The sequence below is a fragment of the Phasianus colchicus genome, chromosome 1, assembly GCF_987193195.1.
Source record: "Phasianus colchicus chromosome 1, bPhaCol1.hap1.1, whole genome shotgun sequence".
Lineage (NCBI taxonomy): Eukaryota > Metazoa > Chordata > Aves > Galliformes > Phasianidae > Phasianus > Phasianus colchicus.
In genome coordinates, this window is record NC_143436.1 from 18217302 (window position 1) to 18242187 (window position 24886).

A 24886-nucleotide genomic window follows, 5' to 3' on the forward strand; every position below is an offset into this window, starting at 1 on the left:
GCCAAATGTATTTCAGCTGAATTCTAGCAATTTCATTCATTGCAAGGATTACCTGATCAGAAGAATAGTCTCAAGGCCTTCACTGATTACACTGACTTCACTGACTCAAGGCCTTCACTGACTACAGGTAATTCAATAGAAGGAAGGATATATGATATAACCCAGCACATTCCAAGATCTTATAAATTCAAAGAATATAATGTGAGAAAAGTGGGATTAAGAAAAAGAAATTAAAAAATCAAGATGATAGATGGTCAGGAGAAGCTGAGAATATAGGTCTGGGAGTGATATCTAAGGAAGAATGACACTTTTGGCTATTAGATCTGGTCAAAATATTGATACTAAATAATTATTACTGGAAAAAAAAAATCTTATTTGCAAATAATAAATACTCCTTTCTTTCTACATCTGATTTGAATAGTAGAAGGGAAAAACAACAATAACAGCAACAACCAAGCCATCAACAAATAGATGTCACAAAGAAAATGCATATTCTTCTAAAATAGTTTCATCTCTTCTAAAATAGCCTAATAGTTGCATTTTGTTTTCTGTAATTCATAAATGCTACTTTGTTGGAGTGCAATTACACAGCATGAATACATTGTACGCTACTCTGCTTTTTATAAACATACATCCACAAGCAGCCACTGGATTTGATGAATCTTTTATTCTTAGTTCTGTGGACATTACAGTTTCACCTCTTGAAGATGTCGTTTCTGTGGCTAGCTCAGTGTGAAAGAATGAAGTATTACTAAGTAAAGTAGCTCCATGCATCTGTCCCTTATTTCTAATAATCACAGTCTCTTTAAAGTTAGATTAACTTGTCTTTTCCTGAAGGCTAAATCTTTCAGTTGGAATGTATGAGCAGCATGGAGAAAGCAGGGGGATACGAGAAAAATTCAATAATCTTTTTAGAGGGGCTATGGGAATTCTCAGCAAATTCAACAGGTCGTTGCTACTGCTAGGATCATTGCCAGAAATTTACATTTTTATACCTGTGAAGTATGAGGTATCTTGCAAAGCAGGATAAGGTTTCCTTGGGCATTTTAATGCTTTTATATATTTTTTTTCTGCATTATACATGGTTAGTTATTCGGGGACCTAGAACAGAGAGCTGCGGAAGCAGAAGGGAAGGGACAGACATGCTGTATATTGGACTTATAGTTAGTTAGCTTATAGTATAGTTAGCTTTGGAACTGTTTTCCACTATGAGTAGATTAGTGAGACAGACTGAGCAAGCCTACATCCATCTTTGTGACTGACTTTGTATTTTTTTTTTTAATTCATATAAAAATACAAGCAAAAATCAAACCACACAGAACCAAAACAAAAAACACCCAACCATTTACCCTAGGGGGGGCTCTATGGCATCTTAACACTCACAGAGACATACCAATCTAGTCAAAAGAGCAAAATACACAGTTCAGACAAGTAGTTCAGCTGTTAGACAGCATTAAAATGTCTAAAATGATCAATTACATTGTAGGGATCCAGAGAATTCCCAGGAATCAGTGCTGGAAACATGTTAGATTGTTCACAATTGTCATCCTAGTCTGCAAAGGTAACTTCAACAGACAGTCATGTAATAGCACTTGACTACTGTACCAAAAATAACAACTTTGGTTTACTCTGTCTTTCATTTTTATTCTAAAAATACAGAGTGGAAATCAGATGAAATTACTAGAGTTTAATCAGGCTTGACAATGAATTGTTGGTATTTATGTGAATTCCATTTAAAGCAAAAGGTCAGGCCACCCGTTCTTGAAACTCATTCCTGACTGAAAATATTTGACAGCTGCAGTAAGCCTGGCTAAGTTTTCTGGTTTGTGATCAGAAATTCAAATGCTTTAATTCAAAATTTGATTCCAGGTGCTGCACAATACAAAGACATAGGGTTATGCCAAAAATGGCATAACGTTGGAGCTGTGTGGTATTTCAGAGTTTAGTGTTCACACTGGGAATCTTACCATGATGGTGGAATACCCTTGATAAATGCATTTAGTCATTCATTGTTTGCTATCTACTGCAGTGCCTTGATGGATCAGTGCCTGGAAGCCACTGTACACCTCTTCAGTGTTAAGAGAAAGCACTGCAGTAGCTTTTCTGCAAGGAGTTTTTAACCCTTGCTTTTGAATTCTTGAGTATGTGGAAGGAAGAGGATGAAATACACGGGAGGGGCAACTTTCCCATTTTCCCTTGCAGTTATTAGCTAAGAGAGAAAAAAGATTTCTATTCAAAAAACACATGGTGGGTTTTGAGGGTTGAATGTGAGATGAGTTATGTTAGCAATCTAGTTCTTGGTTCATAGATGTCGAGTGCCAGTATATCCAGTGCACCATGAAGCAAAGGTGATCTCAGGAACAACTCAGGAAAATCAAAACAAAATGAAAGAAAAATCATTGTGCAGAAAAAGTGACACAAAGGAAGGTTCTCCCCCACTGCAGTGCAGTGGGTGGCATCAGAACCTCTGACTCCTTCAGAAAGAGGCAGAACCTACTGTCTGAAGCCCTAGGGAGAACTTCTAATTTAACTGAAGTCAGCAACAAGGAGAATTGTGCAAAGATGCCTGAAACTAACATGATTTAGTTAACAGAGGTGGACAAAAACAAAACTTTGCATTAGGTAATTGATACTGTTGCTCTCTTTAATTTGCTGTTGCTTAACGTTCCCAAAGTAAAAGAAAAAAAAAAAAAAGGAAGAAACTGCACTGACACATTGTGCCAAAGCTTTCAAACATTGCTGTATATATTGTTAAATTAATTTATAATTTGCACAGCAATATGTATTGGTCCAATTAATATTGTAGAAATTATTAACAAATAGTCATTGAGAGCGGAGTTTTTCTTTAGATTTGCATTTCAGAAATGTGATACTTCTCATGGTTTGAATTGTTAGTATAAATAGCAAATAAGTCCTTTTTAAAGTCATTTTGGGATCCCTTTTCCATCTTGCCTGACCTGTCTGTTTTTCTGGGGAGTGGTTAAGGCATCTTTCATGAGAAATGAAAGGGAAAAAACTTGAGATGGGAGGGTAGCTGTACATTCCATCCCTCTTCTGTGGTCTCTTAATGCTCTCTTCTACCTACTCTCTTCCTTTTATCTGTTGTTCCTATTAGCTGTCTTTCTTCTTTATCATGCTTTCATTTATAAATTATGTTTAAACTTCCCTTGCTAACTTACACCTTTCTCTTTCCCTCTTTTCTTACATCCTTTCCCATCATTGTCCAAAGTTGTAAATTCACTTCCTGTTCTCTAATCTTCTTGTAGTCATTTTATTTCAGTTCTGCTCCCTGCCCTGCCTCAGTGTTCTTTAAATACATAATTCTTTCTTCTCTTCTCTCTTTCTTTTAAGGTGTTGATACCATATTCTCGCAGCAAGGAAGTGCAAAGTGGGGATAGGGATAGCAGGAGTGGTAGGAAGCTGCTTTGTCATCCATGAGCTGACAGAGCAGCAGGTAACTGCAAATAAATGTGGCTGAATGAATGTGAATTCTCTCTGGGACCAGTATGGTAAAGAAGCACACTATGAAAACACTGAACACAGTCCATCAGCAGTTCACACTGTTGTTGCTTTTAGCTTTGGGCCATTCCAACCTAATTCAGAAATGATGGAGCTAAGTCAACCTAGTTCTTCACACAGTAGTAGTTTACTTTCAGACCTAATAAAGCATAAATCTTTTGCTTTCTGTCTTGCTGCTTAAAAAGTAAAACTACCTTAAAAGATGTGTTCTTTTCTAATAGGAAGAAAAATTTGGGATACTGTGAAAACCCCACGGAATAGCATAATGGGGAAACAGAAGTAATAGAAAGAAAACTTTAAAATTATTTATCTTGCTGACTGTATATTTAAAAAGGGAAATATACCACAATAATCATCCAGGTTTTTTGCCTTCAGCCTGTCTGAGGCCATGTGGTTTGGAGATCTGATCACTAGTCCGAAAACGAAAGGCTGTGTGCAAGATTTCTGGGGTGTTTTTTCCTGGAAAAGGTGAGAGGACAAAAGCAGAAATCTATGACATAAACTTAATGCCTTATAAGGAAAATATCCATTTATTTATCTGTCTACCTATCTATCTATCTTTGTAGATACATATAGAGAGAGATCCCTATGTTTCAAGCTGTCACTAAATTGGAGGCAGGTATTTCTTTTATCTGAGAATAAGGTTAAAAACTCTAAATTTGATGTAACAGCTTGAACTAAGTGATTTTCTTATTTGTATTGCTTGTTCACATTCACTGTTCAGTATTTTCTGGCGTTATGCATGGAATTTCCATCAGTAATGACAATTCTACCTATTTGGAGACAGAACAATGCTGAAGCAGAAGATAGTGTTTGAACATTCAAACAGCATTTTGTAACAGTCATTCTTGCTTAATACACCTCAAAATGTTTTGTGTCATACAGTGTCTGTGTAATTTTGAAATCATTTCCAAACTGAAACTGGGTGAGCATTATTAGCTGGCATCTTGTTGTACAAATCAATCATTACTTTCTCATCTGTGTTTGTGTTGTCGTCCAGTACTTTTACTTCTTCTATAGTGGGAGTTTTGGTTGTTTATCTTTCAAACCAACACCTCTTTCAACAGCTTCCTTTCCATTTTTGTTTTAAATTAGCAGTCCTCTGCCAATCTTCTTCTTTTCTTTTCTTTTCTTTTCTTTTCTTTTCTTTTCTTTTCTTTTCTTTTCTTTTCTTTTCTTTTCTTTTCTTTTCTTTTCTTTTCTTCTCTTCTCTTCTCTTCTCTTCTCTTCTCTTCTCTTCTCTTCTCTTCTCTTCTCTTCTCTTCTCTTCTCTTTTCTTTCCTCTTCTTTTCTTTCCTCTTCTCTTCTCTTCTCTTCTCTTCTCTTCTCTTCTCTTCTCTTCTCTTCTCTTCTCTTCTCTTCTCTTCTCTTCTCTTCTCTTCTCTTCTCTTCTCTTCTCTTCTCTTCTCTTCTCTTCTCTTCTCTTCTCTTCTCTTCTCTTTTTTTCTGCTGTGTATCTAAAGCAATTTTCAGATTATATCAGCTTTTAATAAGCATTATTTAAATTTGATTTGCACTTTTAAGAGCATCACTAGAGGGCAGTATTGATTAAATTAGTGTACAGAACAACAAGCGCACTCTAGCGCTCAGTGAAAATTCAAAGGCAGAAAAGCCTCAAGTATAAATATACTTGCAATGTTAATGAATGACTGTCATACTCATTTTCCATCGTATTCTACATGTGTAAATTAATAGTCATCTTAATATCCATGTGTATTAGATATTGCTACATGTAATTCAATGCAGGTAAAAGAACATTCTGGGTATTATTTTTATGAAAAAGAAATTGCATGGAGCTTGCTAGAAAGTAGAAGGCATTGAAATTGTTGTAAATTATGTAAATTATGAATTTATTAGAAATAACTATAACAGTGATTTTTTTAATAATAAATGTAAACAAAGGTTTATTGTATGCTGTTTCTCAGGGAAAATGTTTGCTGTGAAAAATAAATATCTTCTAATTAATTAACTGTCTCCTTGAAGAAACTTAGAACATTTTAAAATAATGGACATCAAAGATAATCAAAATTTTAAATGAAGACATTGACTCATTTGTTCTTATTGATTTACAGGTCTCCTGACAAATACAGCAACACAGAATCCTCGTAGGAGTGGTTTAGGCTCTGTGTGAGCTACTTAACTTAGTCAAGTTTCACTGCTGTGGACCATCATCCATTATATGTCATCAACTCAACTGTCTGTTTATCTGTATCTCATGAAAGACAGCATAATTTCTCTACATTATGAGCTAAAGTTTGTTCCACCATACTAAGGATCGCTGGACTAAGGAATATAGAAAAAAGAGATATGCTTGGGCATTAGCAATACAAAAAAGTTCATGGTTAATGTTTCATCTGCGTTATACACCACTGCTGGACTTGCTGTTACCTACATGTTTTAATCTGAAGAGTCTGCTACAATGAAGAGTATCATCCCAATCAGCCTTAGAGAAGACTGTTTTGCCTATGGGAGGACACTGAGGTGCAAAAGAGAAACTCTTCTTGTGCCCTAAACTGTCTGAATTGCTTTTATTTTCTTATACTTTCAATATATTCAATAGACCAAAGAGCAAAATCTATTTTAAAGTGGACACAATCTTACTGTTAACAGAGTTATGTTGTTAAATCGTAGGGGGTCTCTACAAAGACATGATTCCAGCTTTCACAAAGCTGAGATGTTGTCCAGCAGAAGTCTTTATGGAAAGCTGCAGTAAAAACTAACCCAGAGACCAGCTCTTGAAATGACACATTCGAGAGAACATAATGGAGCTCTGAAAGGAAATGACCTATGTTTGAAAAACTTGGGACAAAAAGAACATCATAAACTGTCTGCAAGGCACCTTTATTCCTCTGTACTTAGATTGACTTTCTCGTACTAAAATCATTTTCAGTTTTAACCAGTTAAACATGCCTCTTCTACAGTTCCATTTTTGATAGTTAAAGTTGGATAATACAGTATTTGCAAAGAGCATGTTTGGTCATCTGTGGCCTATGTCTCATCTGATACACCATTTAGCACCAGAAAGCAAATTAAAGAGAAAACAAAAGTAACACTTGTTTGAAAGAGATCATTAAATGTATTTTGAAAAGCCTAAAGTTATATATTTAACAGTTTTTATATGTTGTATATTTGTAGAAAATCCTATTTAACAATTAACGTGATGACTCTGACAGTCATGACAAGTGGTTCAGAGTTAAGTTGTGTTTTATTACTTCAGTTGTCTCTGAAGTGACTGGTGTCGTTTGCTTTCTTCCATTGGGACATTCTGGATGTAAAGCATGACCAGAGAGGACTGTGTAGAAAAAGCAAAGAATAATGTTGTTTATATTACATAAATGCATTCAACCATTGCACTGTTGGAAGGCTTTTTTTTTTTTTTTTTTTTTTTTTGTCTTTATGTACTGATAAAAATAGAGTGTAAAATATTTTACTCATTGCTCTTCATAGCAAGTTTTGTTTTTCTTTCTTTCTCTCTCTCTCTCTCTCTTTCTCTCTCTGTTTTTCTCTTTCTTCCCCCCTACTTTTATGTAATACAGTCTAAGGGTCTGTTTGCAGCCTATTCCTTTCAGTGTTTACCTCATTATTAGAAAGCCCACTGTTTCAGTATTATTGGTTAGCAAAAGTTTAGCCAAGACATCAAAGAAGAGGGGGGAAATGTGAAAATACAGAGAAACAACAACAAAAAAACATATTCCCTTTTACTCTACCTTTCTATGTGTAAGTTTGGTACTTAATAGTATGATACAATCAAGAAGGGAGCTTAATTTTTTTCCTGGCAAATGTATTATGGTTTCAAGTATACTACCTAATACTCCAATTAACTTTTAATGTTATGCTAGTTCTTTGCTACTAAAGAAAAATATATAGAGATTGTTCAAGTGACCATAGATGAAAGGTTCAAAAATGAAAAGTTAATTAAAGAACTTTTTTGAAGGCCTGTTCTAGTACAGGTCTCTGCTTATTTAATGCAGAAGTTGAAGGAAAGATGAAATATGGATGATTTTGTCTTCAAATAAAATAAATATATACAAAATTATTATTTAATCTTAGGATTTTGACCAGTGTCAAGGTAGCAATTAAAGCCCAGCCACTTGAAAAGTGTTATGGACTGACTGCACTATAAATGACCGATGTCAGGTTTAAAATGTCATGCAATAAATGATGGTAAATACATTTACTGTATATGTAGACCTCAAGAGCCAGATCCCTCACTCTACCAATTCTCTGTTTTGATTTATTTAAAAGGGAGTGTAGTAGCCTTATTTAGTTAACACAGTACAATTAAAGATGTTACATCATTTTTGTTGCTTTACAGTATTAAGTTTTGTGTTGGTTCAGTTAAATTATGAAAAATAAAGAAAATCCTTTTATAAGTGAGACTTTTGTTCCCTGAGCGTGACATGAGCATGGTAAGACTTAGCAATGGAATGTGAAATCAAGGACATGAGTCACATACTGAAACTGAAGTTTCACTCTTTCCTTTTCATGTCCTGGGTACTTTCGTTCTGGTGTGCTCAGTTTTAGGTCATTTGTCCTCTGGAAACCAGATCCCACTAGAGGATCTAAGAAATAGACATCTATAATCTTTAAATTCATAGTTTCCAATAAGTTCTGAACATGCATGGTTATGTCTGTTTTCTGAATACCTCAAATGCTGAACAAAATATGCACACTGTTTACATGGTCTGTTCTGGACATAAATATTGGAGACAAAAATGTTGGGATTATTTGTCAGAGATCAGTTACATTATTTGGTGTGCAACAGACACATCAGGACACTTAGAATGTTTTTATATTCCCACTTCCTCTATAAAGTATTTCAAACAAACAAAATACACAGTCTGCCTTTGTTGATGTGAATTACAAGCTTAAGAGCAGTGGTGAAATGTTTGTCTCTAAGGAACAATATGTCTCCAGTTTATTGTGAGCTTCTAATTTTACAAAAATAAGTTCCATAAAAAAAGCAGTTCTGAAACTATGTTATGTATCTCTTCCAATGCTGCATTTGAAACACGGAGGAGAATGTCTTAATAGCTTTCATTACTCAGCTTGGCCACAAGTAACTTTTCAAAATATGCTTGAAAGGGACCAGAACAATACAGTAAATTGCATAATAGACAAAAACAACCTCTTGAAATGTAGTAAACCTGTAAACGGTTTTTGAAAAAGCTGCTTTATAGCTTCTGTTTGCCAAGGCAAGGTCAGATGTAACTAGTGCTGTTAATGTTTAACTGTTTAGGTATTTAAAATCTGAGATATCAAACGGAGCAGATATTAACATGTTATAGCAATCAATGTGACACATTGTTTTCTAAAGTGCTGATTATGATTTTATCTTATTTTTTCTCTCCCCAAATCAGTTCTTCTTTGCAGTAGCTCGGGTTTTATGCATGTAATATCCTCAGTCATTCACTTGTTTCTAGAAACTATATTCACATACTGTTGCATAAATACTTAGGCACTTACTAGTATGGTGTATTCATAGAATCATAGAATTATTAAGGTTCGGAAAGACCTCTAAGGTCATCTAGTCCAACTGTCCTCCTACCACCAATATGGTGGTATAGCTATACTATGTTCCATATTACCACATTTGCATATTTCTTGAACACCTCCAGGAAGGGGCAGTGACTCCACCACCTTTCCGGGCAGCCTGTTCCAATGACTGACCACTCTTTCAGAGAAAAAGATATCCAGCCTGAACCTCGTCTGACGCAAGATAATGATAGAGACATTTTTTCTGCAAGTGGGAATGGCTTACTCTGTGGTAGATAATAGAATTTCTACCATTAGTTGTTTGCTCTGTGAATTAGTTCTGAAATAGCCAGGGTTGAAACTGAATTTAGCTCATCGGTTTAGAGATTAGAAGAAGTGACATTCATTGCAGTTGTGAGTACTATTCAGAGTTTCCAGAAGAAAATAAAGAATTCAACACTATGACTTAGAATTTCAACATATGAAAGACCTATATGGTTACGAGGAGCAACTGAACTACAGGCTAGTCAATTGACCCTTTGAAAGGCAAATCACAGTAATGACTATTTGAGTCATTGAACTAGTGCAAAAAGAAAAGCACAACACTGGAATTTAAAAAAAAAAAAAAAAAAAAAAAAAGGTAGAAATGATTTGCAGCTACTATTCTTTCTCTTGTTGAAAACCTTTCCCTGATATCCCAACAACGGTACTATGTTTGTGGCTAGAATTGGTTGATATCTCTCAGAGGAGAATGCAGATGAAAGTCATGTCACCTTTGTGGTGAAAATTATTATAGAATCAGAGAATCATAAAATACCAAGATTGGAAAATACCTCCAAGGTCATCCAGTCCAACCATCCACCTACCAGCAGTATTTCCCCACTAAACTATGTCCCTTAGTACAACATCATTATAAAGGCCTAGAGAAGGTGCTACATATACTTAATTCAAAAACAGGCATTCTTGTTTTTATTTTATGCACATTTTATAAATTATGCTCTTTTTATTAATTTGTCATACTCTTCAAATAGAAATTATGTCAACAGAGAATGAGAAATATCAAGCTGGTTCAGCCAGTTCAGTTTCTTCTTGGTTGATGCCATGTCTTAACTGTAATATTTTTAATATTGCTAGGTTCTGCAGGTAACAAAATACAGCATAACCCTCCCTGAAGTAAATTTGCTTCTGAACTTCTAGTTTCTGGTCAGTGTGTGCTTTATGCCTTTGAGAGAAAGAAGTCTTGTTATATATATATATCTATATATATACTATATATTACTTTACATAGTTACAGAAGTTATAACTAAGAAATTATGACACTTTCTTCTGCATTTTTTCTAATGTCTTAGTACACTGGCACATTGAAGCAGTGGATATCAGATTGGGCTTAGACAAATAAAGATGGACAGGAAACAATATTCTACGGCTGATATCAATTTGGGGCATGAATAAAGAAAAGAAGCCAAGAAGCAAACTGAAAGTAAGGCCAGAGAAGATTAAAGATTTTTCATTTCAAAGTAGCTAAATTCTTAACATTTAATAAGTGCAGGGGAGCCAAAAGGACTAAAAAATGAAATGAAGAAATAAGAAAAAACATATTTGTGATAATGTAACTGATAATATAGTTGTCTTATTTTGGGATATAAATCCCATTAAAATTTGAGAGCCAAGGGTAATATGTTAAGAATAATTCTGTCACAAATTAAAAATAAGCTAAGAAATATGAGAAAAGTGAAAGTTAATTGCAGTAAGTCAAAATAGACAGTGACTACTGCTGAGCCATTCTAAGGCAGAATCAATACAAGTTCCTGAATTTCTTCATAATCTGAATGAAATATCAACAGAGGCTGCATGATTTGTTAGTATCAATAAATTAAACTCACAAGTCAGTGAAGGTGTGGAAGACGTGTGAATATCTAAAGGGAGAAAACAGGCAATAAAGTATTATTTAAAAAAAATGGAAAACTGAAACAGGTGTTTCAATTTATCATTTGTCATTCCAGCAAACCCATTATGGCCTCAATAATGTAAAACTTAAGAGCATGTACAGAAAGGGGAAAAATTGTTTTGTTCTGCTGTTGAGACTGACAGTAATGTTGGCTTGAAGCTGCTTAATTCCTTGGTCAAACTACTGATTTAATGTGGTAAATTGATGTTAGGTATGTTTTTCGGAGTTCAGGCAAGACATTGGAAGACTCTTAGAATGATGAATCTGTAGTCACAAAGCATGAAATGCCTTATGATGTCCTGCGTATCTGGCTTGGAGAGACCATGACCACAGTTTCCTAGGTGTGAAGTTGCCAACATCAGGCTAGTGAAAGTGATGTTAAGCACTCTGATGTAGTGCACAGATTCTGTGAAATAAATAAATAAATACATTTTATTAGTACAGCTAATCATTTTATATCAGAAAGCAACTTTTCTGAAAATATTAACAAATAACATGTAAAGAACAGCTAAAGTATAATAATTAGGAGAGGATGTTAATACATGTGGGTCACTCTGAAAGTAATCTCTCTTCTTTATTTCCATGGAATCTACCCCAGAAAACTATTTGATAGAGCAAATTGTCAGCAACACAATGATCTTTTTCAACAGAATCAACATCATTAGCTATGCATTTTCAAATGCGAGGAACAAGTGCCTTCATGTCTTGCATGTAAAAATCTGCATGGCTGCCTGATACACAGCTTGTTTTTCACACTGCTGAAACATTCCACTGTTTGGTCTCTAAAAATGTTGAGTAAGAACAGGGGGTACAAGTTTTTCCACATAGAGGAATTCAGTGACACATCTTTGCATCATATGCACTTCCATGTCAGGTGCCATTTTCTCAGACTGTGTGTCTCAGACTCTGTGACACGGCAACAAAATGTAATGGTATATTGGGAAGAAGGTTCAACTTATATTGCTATACCACCAACATCAATCTCTGATGTAGTGGGCCAACATAATAAAATAAGAGGCATTACTCTATATACACAAAAAAACAACTGTATGCCAAAAATGTAATAAAAGGGGGAAAAACAGGTACAAAAGTTCTGTAAAGATCTTTCAGAACAACTGTGTAACATTTTAGTAGTTCAATCTTCAGAGCTATCTATCTTAGAAGTATGTAATCAAAGAAACAATGTAAGAATGTGCATAGATCAATTTAGATTATCAAAGTAATCTAACCACTGCCTCAGTGGGCTAAATAACAATCAGCAAGTGCCTCTGCCTTCTTTCATTGCATAGGAAGAATCCTATATAAATATTCCTGTACAGTCAAGAAGACATTTTAGTACAGGCAAAACTACATGTCAGCCATGTAAGGCAAAGATTTTAGTGGCAGGAAATACTGATATCAGCTGTCATCTGAAATGACTTGCTGTGTAGTGAAGGTGCTACTGAAAGGTTTGCTGTAGCAAACTGAGCCAGTTGTTAAAGTACGAAAGCACTGCACATAACTCACAGAGCCTCAGTAAAGAGGGCCTTCCCAACACAATGAGTAATGCAAATACTAGGGTAAATATATTTATGCTGTTATGTGAGATAACATTTACTCTTCTATATGCAGAACGTGTCCACGTAGACTGATGAAAACAGATGTGTGCAAATTCTGTCCCTTCTGACAGTCATTCTATGCTAATATGTTTAAGCTGCCTTCAGAGCAGAAATGCAACACAGACAACAACTTTAATACATATTAGTCTGATTGATATGCTGCTACCAAACAATAAAAAAGTATGTGGAGTCTTAAAGAAAAGTATACATGCATTTGATAAAAATGACAGTTCTTCAGTGAATACAGATAACACTTGTATGACACTGGTAATGGAACATGAAGGCCATTCAAAGCAAATCAAAGGATGGTGAGCTCTGGAACAGTAGATATTCTGACTGAGTGAATAAGAATGATCTTTCTTCGCATAGGTAACCAACATCCACAAAAATGAGAATAATCACAAAGAGTTGTAATACCACCCAAGCTCCTTGTTGTCTTATTCAATCTACTACAATCATAGCAGAATGTGCAATATAAATACTTAATAGCACTTATAACTCCAAGCATTCATGTGATTGCTTTTACTGTAATAATAATAACTGTAATGAATTTAGCCCAGCTACCTTACTGTCTGTTATGTTCAGATTTCAAATTACCCTGAAACTGAGTCCACTTACTCTTCTAGAAGAAATGCAGAAACTACAGGCTGCCTCTTTATATGTTCCAGGTACTTCTCACTGTATGAGGAAGCGGGGAACATCAGGAATAAATGTGCCAAGAATGGAAAGCTTTGTCTAAGAACAACTGAACCTTGTAGCTGGAAACAACAACAACAACAACAAAAAGGAAAACTATATTTAAGGGCCTGAAGACAGATGTGAACATGTGGAAGTTTAGGCTAGGTCTCTCCAGATTAAACGATTAATCATCTAACCATCCAACCAGTCAAGAGAAACCTCAAAGGACAGAGGTTATGTATAGCATTTAAGAGCATTATTCACACTGTAGAAATCATGGTTTCTCTAATTCAGCTGATCTATAAACAGAAAACTGTAATTCCAGATGCATATAGTAATGTCTGCTGTCCTAACGTAGTGAAAAAGCAAGAAAAGGAATACATATGAAAGACTGCTGACATTCTGAAAGGAAGGTCCTTGTCATCAAGACTTTATTTAAAATAGAAAATAAAATTTGCAGTTGCCCTGTGTACTGTTGCCTCAGTTTAATTTAAGGAGCATAATTCTGGGATTGTTATTCATGATGCTAAATACATTCATAACTTTCTCAGAAAAATATTCTATACAGACAGATAATTCTACAGAAGCAGAACCAAGTTATCCCCATCATTTCCGCGTTCTGGTGGCAAGGCTGGGATCTTTGGAGAGATCAGACACAAATGAGAAATATTTGTTACCAACCTACTGACAAGACAATCAGATCTTTTGGAAACTCATTGGTACAGAAGTGATGTCAAGTGTGACTTAGTCCTCAGTAAGTTAATATCATTACCCAGTCCAATACCTTCAAGTCCAAAAACAGCTCTCAGAATCTGTAAAATCATGTGACTGATTTCTTATCTTTCGCAGTAAAGATGGTGTTTCCAGCATTCGCGGGAATTAGGTAAAACTGTAACGATGGGCAAAGCAGAAACAGAAGTTGAATGGTTGTTTCTTGGCTTTCTAGTACCAACAGCATCTACCATTTTGGACGAAATAACTAGTCATTCCTGAGTGTTACCTGTGCATAGTTATGCTCTGGAATTTCCGGTCTATTATATACTCCCATTAACATCCAGTTTGGGAACAACTTGGTTCACAGCTAACACTCATTTGTGATGTACAATTTTAGTTCCCTAGCATGTGTGCAGAATTGCCGAAATCCAGATGAGTTAAATTGCTTCTCTGTGTGACCAGACATAAGCATTTTGATGAAAAAGCAAATTTTTTATTGGACTAAGCCACTAGTAAAGAAAATCTTCATAGCAGATCTTAGCTGACATGGAATCTGAGCAGCCAAGGAATAGTCTAATTTTTCCTTATTAAATCATCGTTGTGAATACTTGTTCACTTTTTCAAGATGATTTGCCAGTGCACTGGCTACTTCTTGGTAGCTCCTTTCTGAAACACTCACATTATTGCTTACTAGACCATACTAGTTATTTCAGGTTATATTTAGCATGCTGAATGTATATTAAGCAGAGTAGAAGGCTGCAGGAAATTTCTAAAAAGAGCAAATAGCTAAATCTTGTGCATGTTGCACGAGAGACTTTTCCTAGGAATCAGCATGGGTAGTGATACAGCTTCTTGCAGCTCAGAAAGTTTCTGAATATCTAGAAAGTTAAATACAACAAGTGGGAGGAGAAGAGCTGTTTTGGTATCTGTTATTTTAATTGTACCCATGAGGTTAGAGCTTTCTCTGCTTCAGAAACATCTCCTTCCTTGTGGCATAACAAATATTATGAACTGAACTCTTGTCAGCTTAACCAAAGAAACATGTGTAAACAGCTCCACTGCAAGGCCAGTTTCTATTTTCATTATGATTACAGTAGTCTTCTTAGACAGCTGAACAGAATGAATGGCAGATTCATCTCCTGTTTCGCCTTTTGGAAGCAACAGTTTAGTATTGACTTTGGATTTGTTGCAGCCTGTAGTGCAGTGTAGGTACAGCCAGCACCTGCACTGCAATGACCACAAGCTGTTCTAAGTGAACTGTTACAAGGTTGTTCAGCCTGATTTGGCTTCTTGTCTGGTTTCTGGAAGCAAGAAGTGCAGTGCAAACTAACAATCCACTTCATGATCCTTCTTTCATCTGTACTCTTCAGCACTAGGCCATTAGCAGGCCCTGAGTTTGCTACTCTGAGGGGATTTTGAATAGGTTGCATAATTTCAAATTAGACCATGATGGCTGCCCTTTGGTGGGAAAAAAAAAAAAAAAGAAAAAAAAGAAAAAAAAAAGGAGCAGAAAGGAGCAGAATATTTCTCCAGAATAACCCTGGTATTCAAAAAAGAAAATTATGCTTTTCCAGAAGCCTGCTACTGTTCTTTTTGGCTATCTTGTGGAGAAGAATTGTGGAAATAACTCTGGATATACGCACAATAAAATTTGTTTGCTTTCTATCTACTTGTAAAGATGTCCTGGTTTTGGAAAAAAGGCAATTCAGCTTGTAAAACAGTTATATGGGCCCAGTGGTGATTTTTGATGCTCTGAAAACAACTCTTCCTCAAGAGCGATTTAAAATTAAAGTCAAAACAGAAAGCAAATGGATATTCTTTCTCATTCAGTTTCATAAGACTATGCCTAAGATTATATTCAGAGGCAAGATTCTTCCTAAATTTAAACATTTACTTAGTGAAAAAAATCACAGAAGTCTGAGTACGATTATGCCATCTGGTGACACCTACAATGGTGATATTTTTCCAAACGAAACATAAAAGCCATGTCTAGATCCATCAACTGATCAATGCTCATAAATTTCTTCTGTTCTACATGAAGGAATATGTTGCAGGGCCTTCTAATACTGATAATGAGACACATGTCTGAGGACCACCATGCTTTCATTTTACCTTGAAAAACTTCCTTACAACAAGGTGTATCTGTTTTAAGAGCATTAGGAATGTATCTGTTAGACAGTGAGTTGGTTGAAGAGAATGTACACTTTATAATAATCTGTTCCTCATCTATAGTGTATATCAGGTTCAAAAGCAATAGTATATATCTTTATTCATTTCACTGAAAGGTTTCTCTTATTAGAATGCACTGACCAGTACTTCAGTCTTACATGAGCTAAAAAAGAATGCTTACTACTGTATTAATTATTTCAAACTGTAAAATAAAATAAAATAAGCCTACATCTAGTTATTAATAATTCTAGCAGAAAACTCTTACAATGACAGATGACATTAGCCTATAAGGCTTTATAACTTACATGGTAATAAAATGGGGTTACATTTTTGAATTAAATTGATAACATGACCAAATCGATTTCATTAGTGTATCTGTCATATTTGCTGTTAATGATGGCTAACAGTGGAATAGAAACTGACAACAATCCCTGAAAAACTGTGCAGATCAAAATTATATTATACTGGCATTCATGAATTTTAATACCCTTTTGTCATTGCTTTTTTGAACTCCCTTTTTAAATTTGAAGCTCACAAGAAGAGAATTAAACTTTCTAGACCTGTCTCAGCTACTATAATTTCTATTGTTACAAGCTAATAGGTTCAAGAATGGAAGACATTTCCAGTAACTAAAACAAAAAAAGTCCTTTCTTTAGTGTCTCCTGTGAGTGTTTTTGGTTGAATCTCCACTGCTGAATGTTGACATCAGAGTCATTTCACTTGAATAACTAGAGAGCTTTAGGATACCCAAATTGCTGTTTAGTAGGCTGTTTGTGGAAGATACTATTTGTATTAATAGACTTTGTTCCTCTGGTGTGTAACTCCCTTTAATGCTAAAGAAGTCCTGCAAATATCTACAAGAGAATATGCCTACTGTCATGAATCATCACAGCTCTCTAATCCCATTAGTAGAGCCTAAGTGTATGTGAGCTAAAAGTGTGCAAATAATGAAATGTTCACCTCAAAGCTACAATTGAGAACACCAAAACATTGCTACGTAATGAGATAACTGGACCTCCCTGCCACCTGAAAATATGACAAGATATTATATACATATCACATGAACTAAAAGAATGTTATTCTTTTCCATGTATAGTTCCTGATTAGAACCCTTTTCTTGGGTTAAAATCATAAAAAAATGGATAACTACTAAGTAAAAGCAGAGTGCAAGTAAGGTATAACATTTTCTTAATTATTTTATTGCTTATTTTAAATATTCTTTCTTGCATACATATAGTTGTATACATATTGTGAATGGCTCTATGTCTGGTTTGAGTGTACTGTCTTACTTGCTCTTATAGATTATGCTTCTGTTACAATCAGGAGCTATGATAGCAACATAGGTGAACAAATTCAGAGAACCTGTAATCAATATGTTTTACATAGCAGAGGGAGAAACGTGTGGTGTGCAATGTGTGGAGCTTGTTCTTGCCTTGCAAACTTGGTCTTGGCTTCTTCTATGATACAATTAACAAAACTGATGAGTTTTAAATTTCATCCTGTTCTGAGAAACGCACTTACAGACCTCAGATTCTTCACAGAGAGAATGCCCTTCTGTGTACATGCTGACAATTTGTATCAAAATATTGCTGCCCTTGGTATTCATAATAATAGTCTTGGTATTTTGAGTGTGTGGTGGGATATCCATCCAGCTGTTTTCTCAGTGTTCTTTCTCACCAGGACAGAGGGAGAAAATAAAAATGAAAAGTCTGTAAGGATAGAAGTAGGGACTTAGCTTATCAATTAACCACCACAGGCAAAACAGACAGCTTGGGAACTATTTATTTATTTATTTATTTATTTCCATTTAAGATATATTTGGATAGCAAGAAGCAAATATAAAAAGAGCACCTTTCATCTCCTCTTTTTCCCAAGGCTCAACTTCACTCTTTCATTCTGAACTCCTCACCTTTCTCCCTGAATGGTCTGAGGGTTTAGAGAATGGCCTGTGGTCAGTCCCCTCTGTTGATCTTTCCTCCTCACACTTTGCCTTGCTCAAACATGATTTGCAGTACATCAGAATTAGCCTGTTTCTACGTAGATCTTCCACAGGCTGCAGCTCCAGTGCTCAAGTGTGGGGTCTTCTACAGGCTGCAGTGTGGGTATCTGCTCCAACAGGTACCCAGAGCACCTTTTCCCACTTTGCCTTCCCTGACCTAAGGATTCACAGAGTTGATTCTCACAATATTTTTTTCACTACCTGTATAGGATATTTCATCCTCTCTTAAATACATTTCCATACAGGTACCACCATGTTGGCTTCTGGGCCTCGCCGTGCCCTGCAATGGGTCTGTTGGAGTTAGCTGGCACCAACTGTTTCTGAAAAAGGGGAGTCCTGGCATTTCCTCTTCACAGAGAGCACCTATAGCCCCTCTACTGTCAAAACCTTGCCATGGACACACAGTGCAGTATATTTTGCTGTAAGTATTTCAACTGGGACAGAGTTGATTTTCTTCAGTGTCTGGTATGATACCATGTTCTGGCTTTACAAGAAAAATGATTTGATAACATGCTTCTAGCTGTTGATAAGCAGTGCTTACAGTGCCAAGGATGTTTCTTGTACTGTCCTGCCAGCAGGGGAACTGGGGGACACAAGGAGTTGGGAGGGAACAGAAACAGTACTGCTGACCTGAAGTGTCCAATGGGATATTCAAAACAATAGAATCATAGAATCATTTGAATTGGAAGGGACCCTTAAAGACCGTCTAGTCCAACTCCTATACAATGAACAGGGACTTCTGCACCTAGATCAGATTGCTCACAGCCCAATCCAGCATGACTTTGAATGTCTCCAGGAATGGGCCATCCATCACCTCTCCAGGCAACCGGTTTCAGTGCCTCACCACTTTTATTGTATTTTTTTTTCCTTACACCCAGTCTAAATCTCTCTTCTTTTAGTTTGAAACTATTTCTACTTATCACATTGCAACACATGCTGCTAAAGAGTCCCCTTCAGTCTTATATCTCTCTTTCAGATGCTGAAGGGGTATGACATCATGTGAAAAAACTATAAAGCTGAGGGGAGGTGGCTGGTGCAGGGCTCATCCACTGCTCAGGAACTGGCTGGGCATCTATCAGTGTGTGATGAGCAATTGCTTCGTGCATCACTTGTTTTGTATATAAAACATACATGTGAAAATATATAAAATAATTATTGTTATTTTCCTCTTGTTTTTCTGATTCAGTAAATAGTTTTCATCGAAATTCTACTTTTATTTCCCTGATTCTGTCCTCCAACTCACTGGGAGTAGACGGAGTGAGTGAAAAGGTGTGTGCTGTTTAGCTGCTTGCTGTGTTAAATCACAACAGTCCTTGTGCTGAAAATGGGGATTGCAGGGTTGAGATAACAACAGATCTGATCAGAATATGTTAAAACAAAATTGTTCCAAGTAGCTTAAAAGCTGCTGGTTACAATACTGATCTTTTTGTTTGCAGTGTGCTATTATATGCTTTCAGGGTTATTTTTCTTAACACTTGTTATGTTGTTTATCATCAGTGAGGGCTGGCCTTTATGGTTTTGACAGTTTGTCTATTCCACGTGCTTATGTTGTATCAGTCATGGATTTAAATTGGTACTTGTAAACAATAATGTCATCACTCTCAGACTTCGGGAACCTTACTGTGGGAATTTCTAACAAGTACACTCTTTACTGCAGGCAAGCTAAAATAAGTGTTGAAAATTTTGAGTATACCTGCAATATTTAAACTAGCATGATATTATTGCTGCCTTCTGATATGTTTACAGTTTTATTTATGGTTAAGAAACTATTAAAAAATACCACCCAGAGATCTACCCTGAAGCAGGATGGTTGTGAGTGGGAAGGTGCTTGGAAGGATGTAAGCAGGTATCTATCACAATTATCACCTCCTATAGGTCTGGAACTCACCCCTGAACAAGTGAAGAATCCTAACAAGCTGACAGAATGTTTTAAAAAGTTATGTCCTGATCCTATCAATGCCAAAGCTTGCTGCAGTATTCTGGGGGCTGGAGTGAGCCTATCAAACTCAATTCAGTACTATTCAGCAGCTTTAAAAGGAAGAAAATGCCTCAGGTTCTGACCCAATCCCTGTCAAAACAGGGCCAAAACAGAGAACCAATCTGTACGAGTATCTGTTGCCTCTGTCCAAAGCAGAAACTATGGAAGTGAAATTCAGCTCATTTAGTAAGGTAGAAGAAGGTACTCCATACCAGGACCATTAAGAGTATAGGAAGAAGAGACAGAGGGTGTAAATGAGTCAGTAACCACCTAGCCCTAGGTGAGCTGCGAGATATGTGGAAAGATTTCAGCTGTCATCCAGGTGGGTAGTGGTTCAGGTAGATCTGGAGTGGCAACATAAGGGTAAATCATTTCTAGCTCCATGGGTCCATGATACCTCAGGCCATCAAAGAAGAGATGCAATCTGTAAATGGGCTCAGGATAGAGGGGTGGACTTGTCCATGAATGTTATTTCACAGATCATACATGAATGTAAAACATATGCAGCAATTAAGCAAACCAAGAAAATAAAGCCTATTTGGTCTGCAGGACGATGGCTGAAATATAAATACAGGGAAACCTGACAGGTGGATTTTATCATGCTCCCACAAACCTACCATGGTAAACACCCTATGTTTACAGTGGTTACAGTGTTTAGATGGCTGGAGATACATCTTGTGCAACAAGTCACTGCCTCATATACTACTCTTGGCATTGAAAAGTGAGTCTTCTGGTGACATGGCACTCCAGAAATAATTGAGTCCAGTCTGACAATTGGACTCATTTTTGAAACAATCTCACTGATACCTGAGCCATACAGCATGGCATTGAGTAGGTGTATCACATCTCCTTAACGTGCACCAGCCTCTGGGAAAATTGAATTATATGAGGAACTGTTAAAAACTATGCTGAGAGCAGTGTGTACTGGCATATTCAAACATTGGGACGCACACTTAGCAAAAGCCATCTGGTTTGTCAGCACTTGGAAATCTGCTAATTGAACTGGCCCTGCCCAATCAAAACTATTACGTACTGGATAAGGAAAGAAAGCCCCTGTAGTGCATGTGACAAAAAAAAAAAAAAGTGCTGGGCAGAGTAGTCTGTGTAATTCTTCCCTTGGGAAAAAGCAAGTCTTTCCATGGGACTGCTTTTGCTCAAGGGCTTGTGTACACCTGGTGTGTAATGCAATGATGTTAAGTGATAACAGCCAATAATTTGAATTGTACGATGTTAATTGCTACATTTTATTGCATGCCATCATTACTATGGTTACTATTTGCCTTATCAAGGATATTGCAGTAAGAATTACCACATTAAAGAAGTAGGAATTCTGATGAAATCAGAACTGGCTTCAGCATGGAGCAATTCAACACCATATATCATCCTTCCTGCCCTGAAGGACTGGTATGAGAGATGGATCTCAAAGCCATCGACTAAATGAACTCCACTGAGTCTACAGGGATGGCTAATAGACCATGAGATTGATATGTATGTGTATGAATATCAAAAGGCAAGATAGGTAATGGTAATTAATTAAGATGCATAGGAAATTGTGACATTTGGGCATGATGTAAATGATATGGAATAAATGGGGGATATTACTTCATTGGTATTCAGCACAATTATGAGAGTAAGAAGTAAGAAAAAGCAGGAAAATACACAGGAAGAAAACAATTGTGGGTAAAACTTAGTTTCTTTGCTCTACAGCATAATTTGAACAATCTAATGCCCCTTGTGATGTGCTCTGCAGAGATAGCAGCAACAACATGTGCATCCAGCAGTGCATATCCAGCAGGGAAGTTATCTCATTTGAATATTTTCCAACAATTTTATGTCCCCTCCCAGTGGTTCTGCTGGACAATTTCATCCAAAAAAGCTGCACAAAACCACATGTTCTCCTATGTGCTGTGAAAGATGTGTTTTCTTTTTTACTTCTAATCGTTTTTTTTTTTTTTTTTTTCTTTTTCCCTTACAGCTCTCCTCATTAATTTTATACAGAGGATTTAGCATATAATCCAGTACATTTTAATAGCAGACATAGATATTGGAAGTCCTTTTAGTGTACGTTACAGTCAATGGAAAAACATATTACACTTACAGAGCTGCAATCTGCGACTTTTCATTTACTAATATTTGCTGGAGACTAGTCATTTCATTCAGACCATTCTTTTCAGACCATCTTCTCTTGTTCATTTTAAGGTTTAATGCCTCTGCCCATGGCAGTATGCCTTCAATGTGAAGTCTGTAGCAACAGGAGTTCATAATAAAAATCACAGGGAGATGGCCCTCCTACCTTTTTCTGCTTCCTCTCTCTTCACGACCCTCCCACAAAATTTTAAGCATGGTCTCACTTTGAAGGCGAGGAATGAAAAAGATAAGTTTATTGCATTTTGTGTCGGTTAGACATGCATGTAGTGAATAACAGTTTACAAGGGAAAAAAATGGATTTATGCAATTTCAAGAAAATGGTTTTTAACGAGATAGCTTTCAGCAGGAATCTCTGCAAGTTAGATATGCTACACGCTGGGCTACATGCTACATCCTACCATGGTGGAATACAACCTGCTTTAAAAAAAACACAAACACTAGTTTTGATGCTCTAGTGGAAAATAGCAGAAAATGTGGCAGCAATATATATATGTACAACGCTTTTCAAAGAGAAAGTAAATATTAGTGCAACTTAAAAATAACCTGATGTTCTTCACATGTACTTCTGGTCAAAGAATAGCTGAGTTTAACAGGTACCTCTGCAGACTGTTTGATCCAAATTACTATATTTCTGTTTCCTTCTTATCCTACTGGTCATTGAGTATGTTTCAGCACTATTCTACATCACTACAAAAGAAAATGGAAAAGTCCATATTATTCAGTTATTCTAATACATCAACTTAATTTAATGAAGATTTTTTAAGTGTTTGCTTTTAAATAACATCAAAATGGTCTCTTGAGACGGAGACAACAAAGACATGTCAGAATGCCTATCCAACAATGGTGAATAAGACAGAAAGGTAGAAAAGAGAAAACCAATTAATTTAAATTAGTTTTCTGTTTTGTTTTGTTTTGTTTTCCATAGAGCAAGCCCTTGATTCAACTCATTTTTATTTATGCATTGTTTCAGAGCCTGTTCATAATGTTTAAAAATGTAACTTTATTTGAGTTTCCTTTCTTCTCTTTCTTACGAGAAAGAGAAGAGCATTTTCCCATATTGCATTCTACTTTTTTTAAAAAATGTAATTTTTAAGAAACTTTGCAACATGATTACGAACATCTATTTCTAATTTATATGCAGTTACTCAATTTGACTAATTCTTTAATATATATGTAGACATTGTTCAGACCACCATTTAATGCATACCGCCACAAGATGTTACCATTGTTTATGATCTAAATCTAATTAAAGAGTGTGCAGGAATGAGAAAGGAATCGATATCTAATATTTTTTTTCCATCTGCTTTTCTCATCACTGCTAACATGCCAGAGAAGATGTCAATATTCAAACTCATACATGTGCTCTGTTACTTTTCCACTGATACAAATAAGGTCATTTGTGATGGAGGATGCTCAATTATAATGTAGTTTCAGATGACATATTCAAAACTTGACATATACTATAAACAAATCTGAAGTGCTAAATTTGAGATATCTTCAAACAAAATAAGATTTTAAGCCACTGAAACATCACCTGCAAAGATTCAGAGTATATACTTGTTGGATACTTTTTCTGTTGAAAATATCTAAAATTTGTTAGCTTTATAATAAATTTCTGTGAACATAGTTTCACAATAAATCCAGTGAAACTCTACTGGAAATCTTTCAATATGATACAGCAGGCAATTTACTGAGATCACAAGAATGTAATCTTATTTTTCCAAAAGGTTTCAGTTGACAGTCTTGATAGCAATAATGAACTTCTCTCTTGTGCTAATGGTTGCAGTTATTAGACTGAGCAGTTTACCCATATATGCATAGGGTCATATGATTGTTTCATATTAAACTGACCTGTGGTCATCCAGTTATAAGAAGTAGTATTCACATTAATGTTATTGTTCTTTATGTTCTCCTCTCAGTTTGTATTGAGTCCTAACTCTAGATTCTGTCAAGTGGCTCACCTCTTGTACTCTTTGACTATTATTTCTTTTTTTCTGTTAGTTTTTTTTTTTCCCCTTTTTTTTTTTTTTCCCCTCAAAGCTATGCAGAGCTTCTTAGCATTTATAGAGTTAGAGAATCAAGGGTGTGCCTGTATCCTTCATGGGTAGCATGTTTTCAAAAAAGGTAAAATAAAAGGTGGAAAACAATACAGTATTATACAATATGTCTGACTGCATCTATGCCTTTTAAGACATCAGAGTTCTGACACAAGTACAAATGGGATCTTGGTCAGTGATTTCAAAGAGTTGAGATTTCATTTTTCTATTTACACTTCCCTCAACATGTTATAAACTGAGTTAGTTGGCTGTAATAGTATTCTGATTCAGGTCCACAGTGAACTCAAGAGTAGCACGAGCAATGGTGAATCAGACTTTCTGTGATAAACAATCCATGAAAGTCAAAAGAACAAAAATAAGGTGAAGATCAATGAAAGGATATAAAATACGGGAGTAAATGGAAAATTAATCTGTCTGTTTTCATTGTAAGACTACCATTTACTCATGAGATTATAACCAATGTTAAATAATAAAATGGACCATTTGGCTTTATTTTCTTGTAACCTTGGACTTAAAAAAAAAAAAAAACAAAAAACCAAAAAAACAACCTTTAGCAAGTTATTTTGAAACTTAAATGATCAACAATGAAGTGTTTTTACAATA

General features: G+C 35.7%; 1 protein-coding gene across 10 annotated transcripts in view; it reads left to right on the top strand.

Moving 5' to 3' along the window:
• TAFA5 (TAFA chemokine like family member 5) overlaps positions 1–24886 on the top strand; it is a 448086-nt gene that overhangs the window by 410202 nt on the left and 12998 nt on the right. For 3 of the 10 annotated variants that reach the window (XM_090136522.1, XM_090136527.1, XM_090136530.1), the window contains one exon: positions 18346–18521. In XM_090136522.1, coding sequence (XP_089992648.1) covers positions 18346–18521 — 176 coding nt within the window. Of the gene's footprint in view, positions 1–3894; positions 3988–4085; positions 4122–5591; positions 6873–13208; positions 13641–18345; positions 18522–24886 lie in introns of those variants that run through there. The other 7 variants (XR_016464567.1, XR_016464572.1, XR_016464568.1 and 4 more) reach the window with 5 other exon arrangements.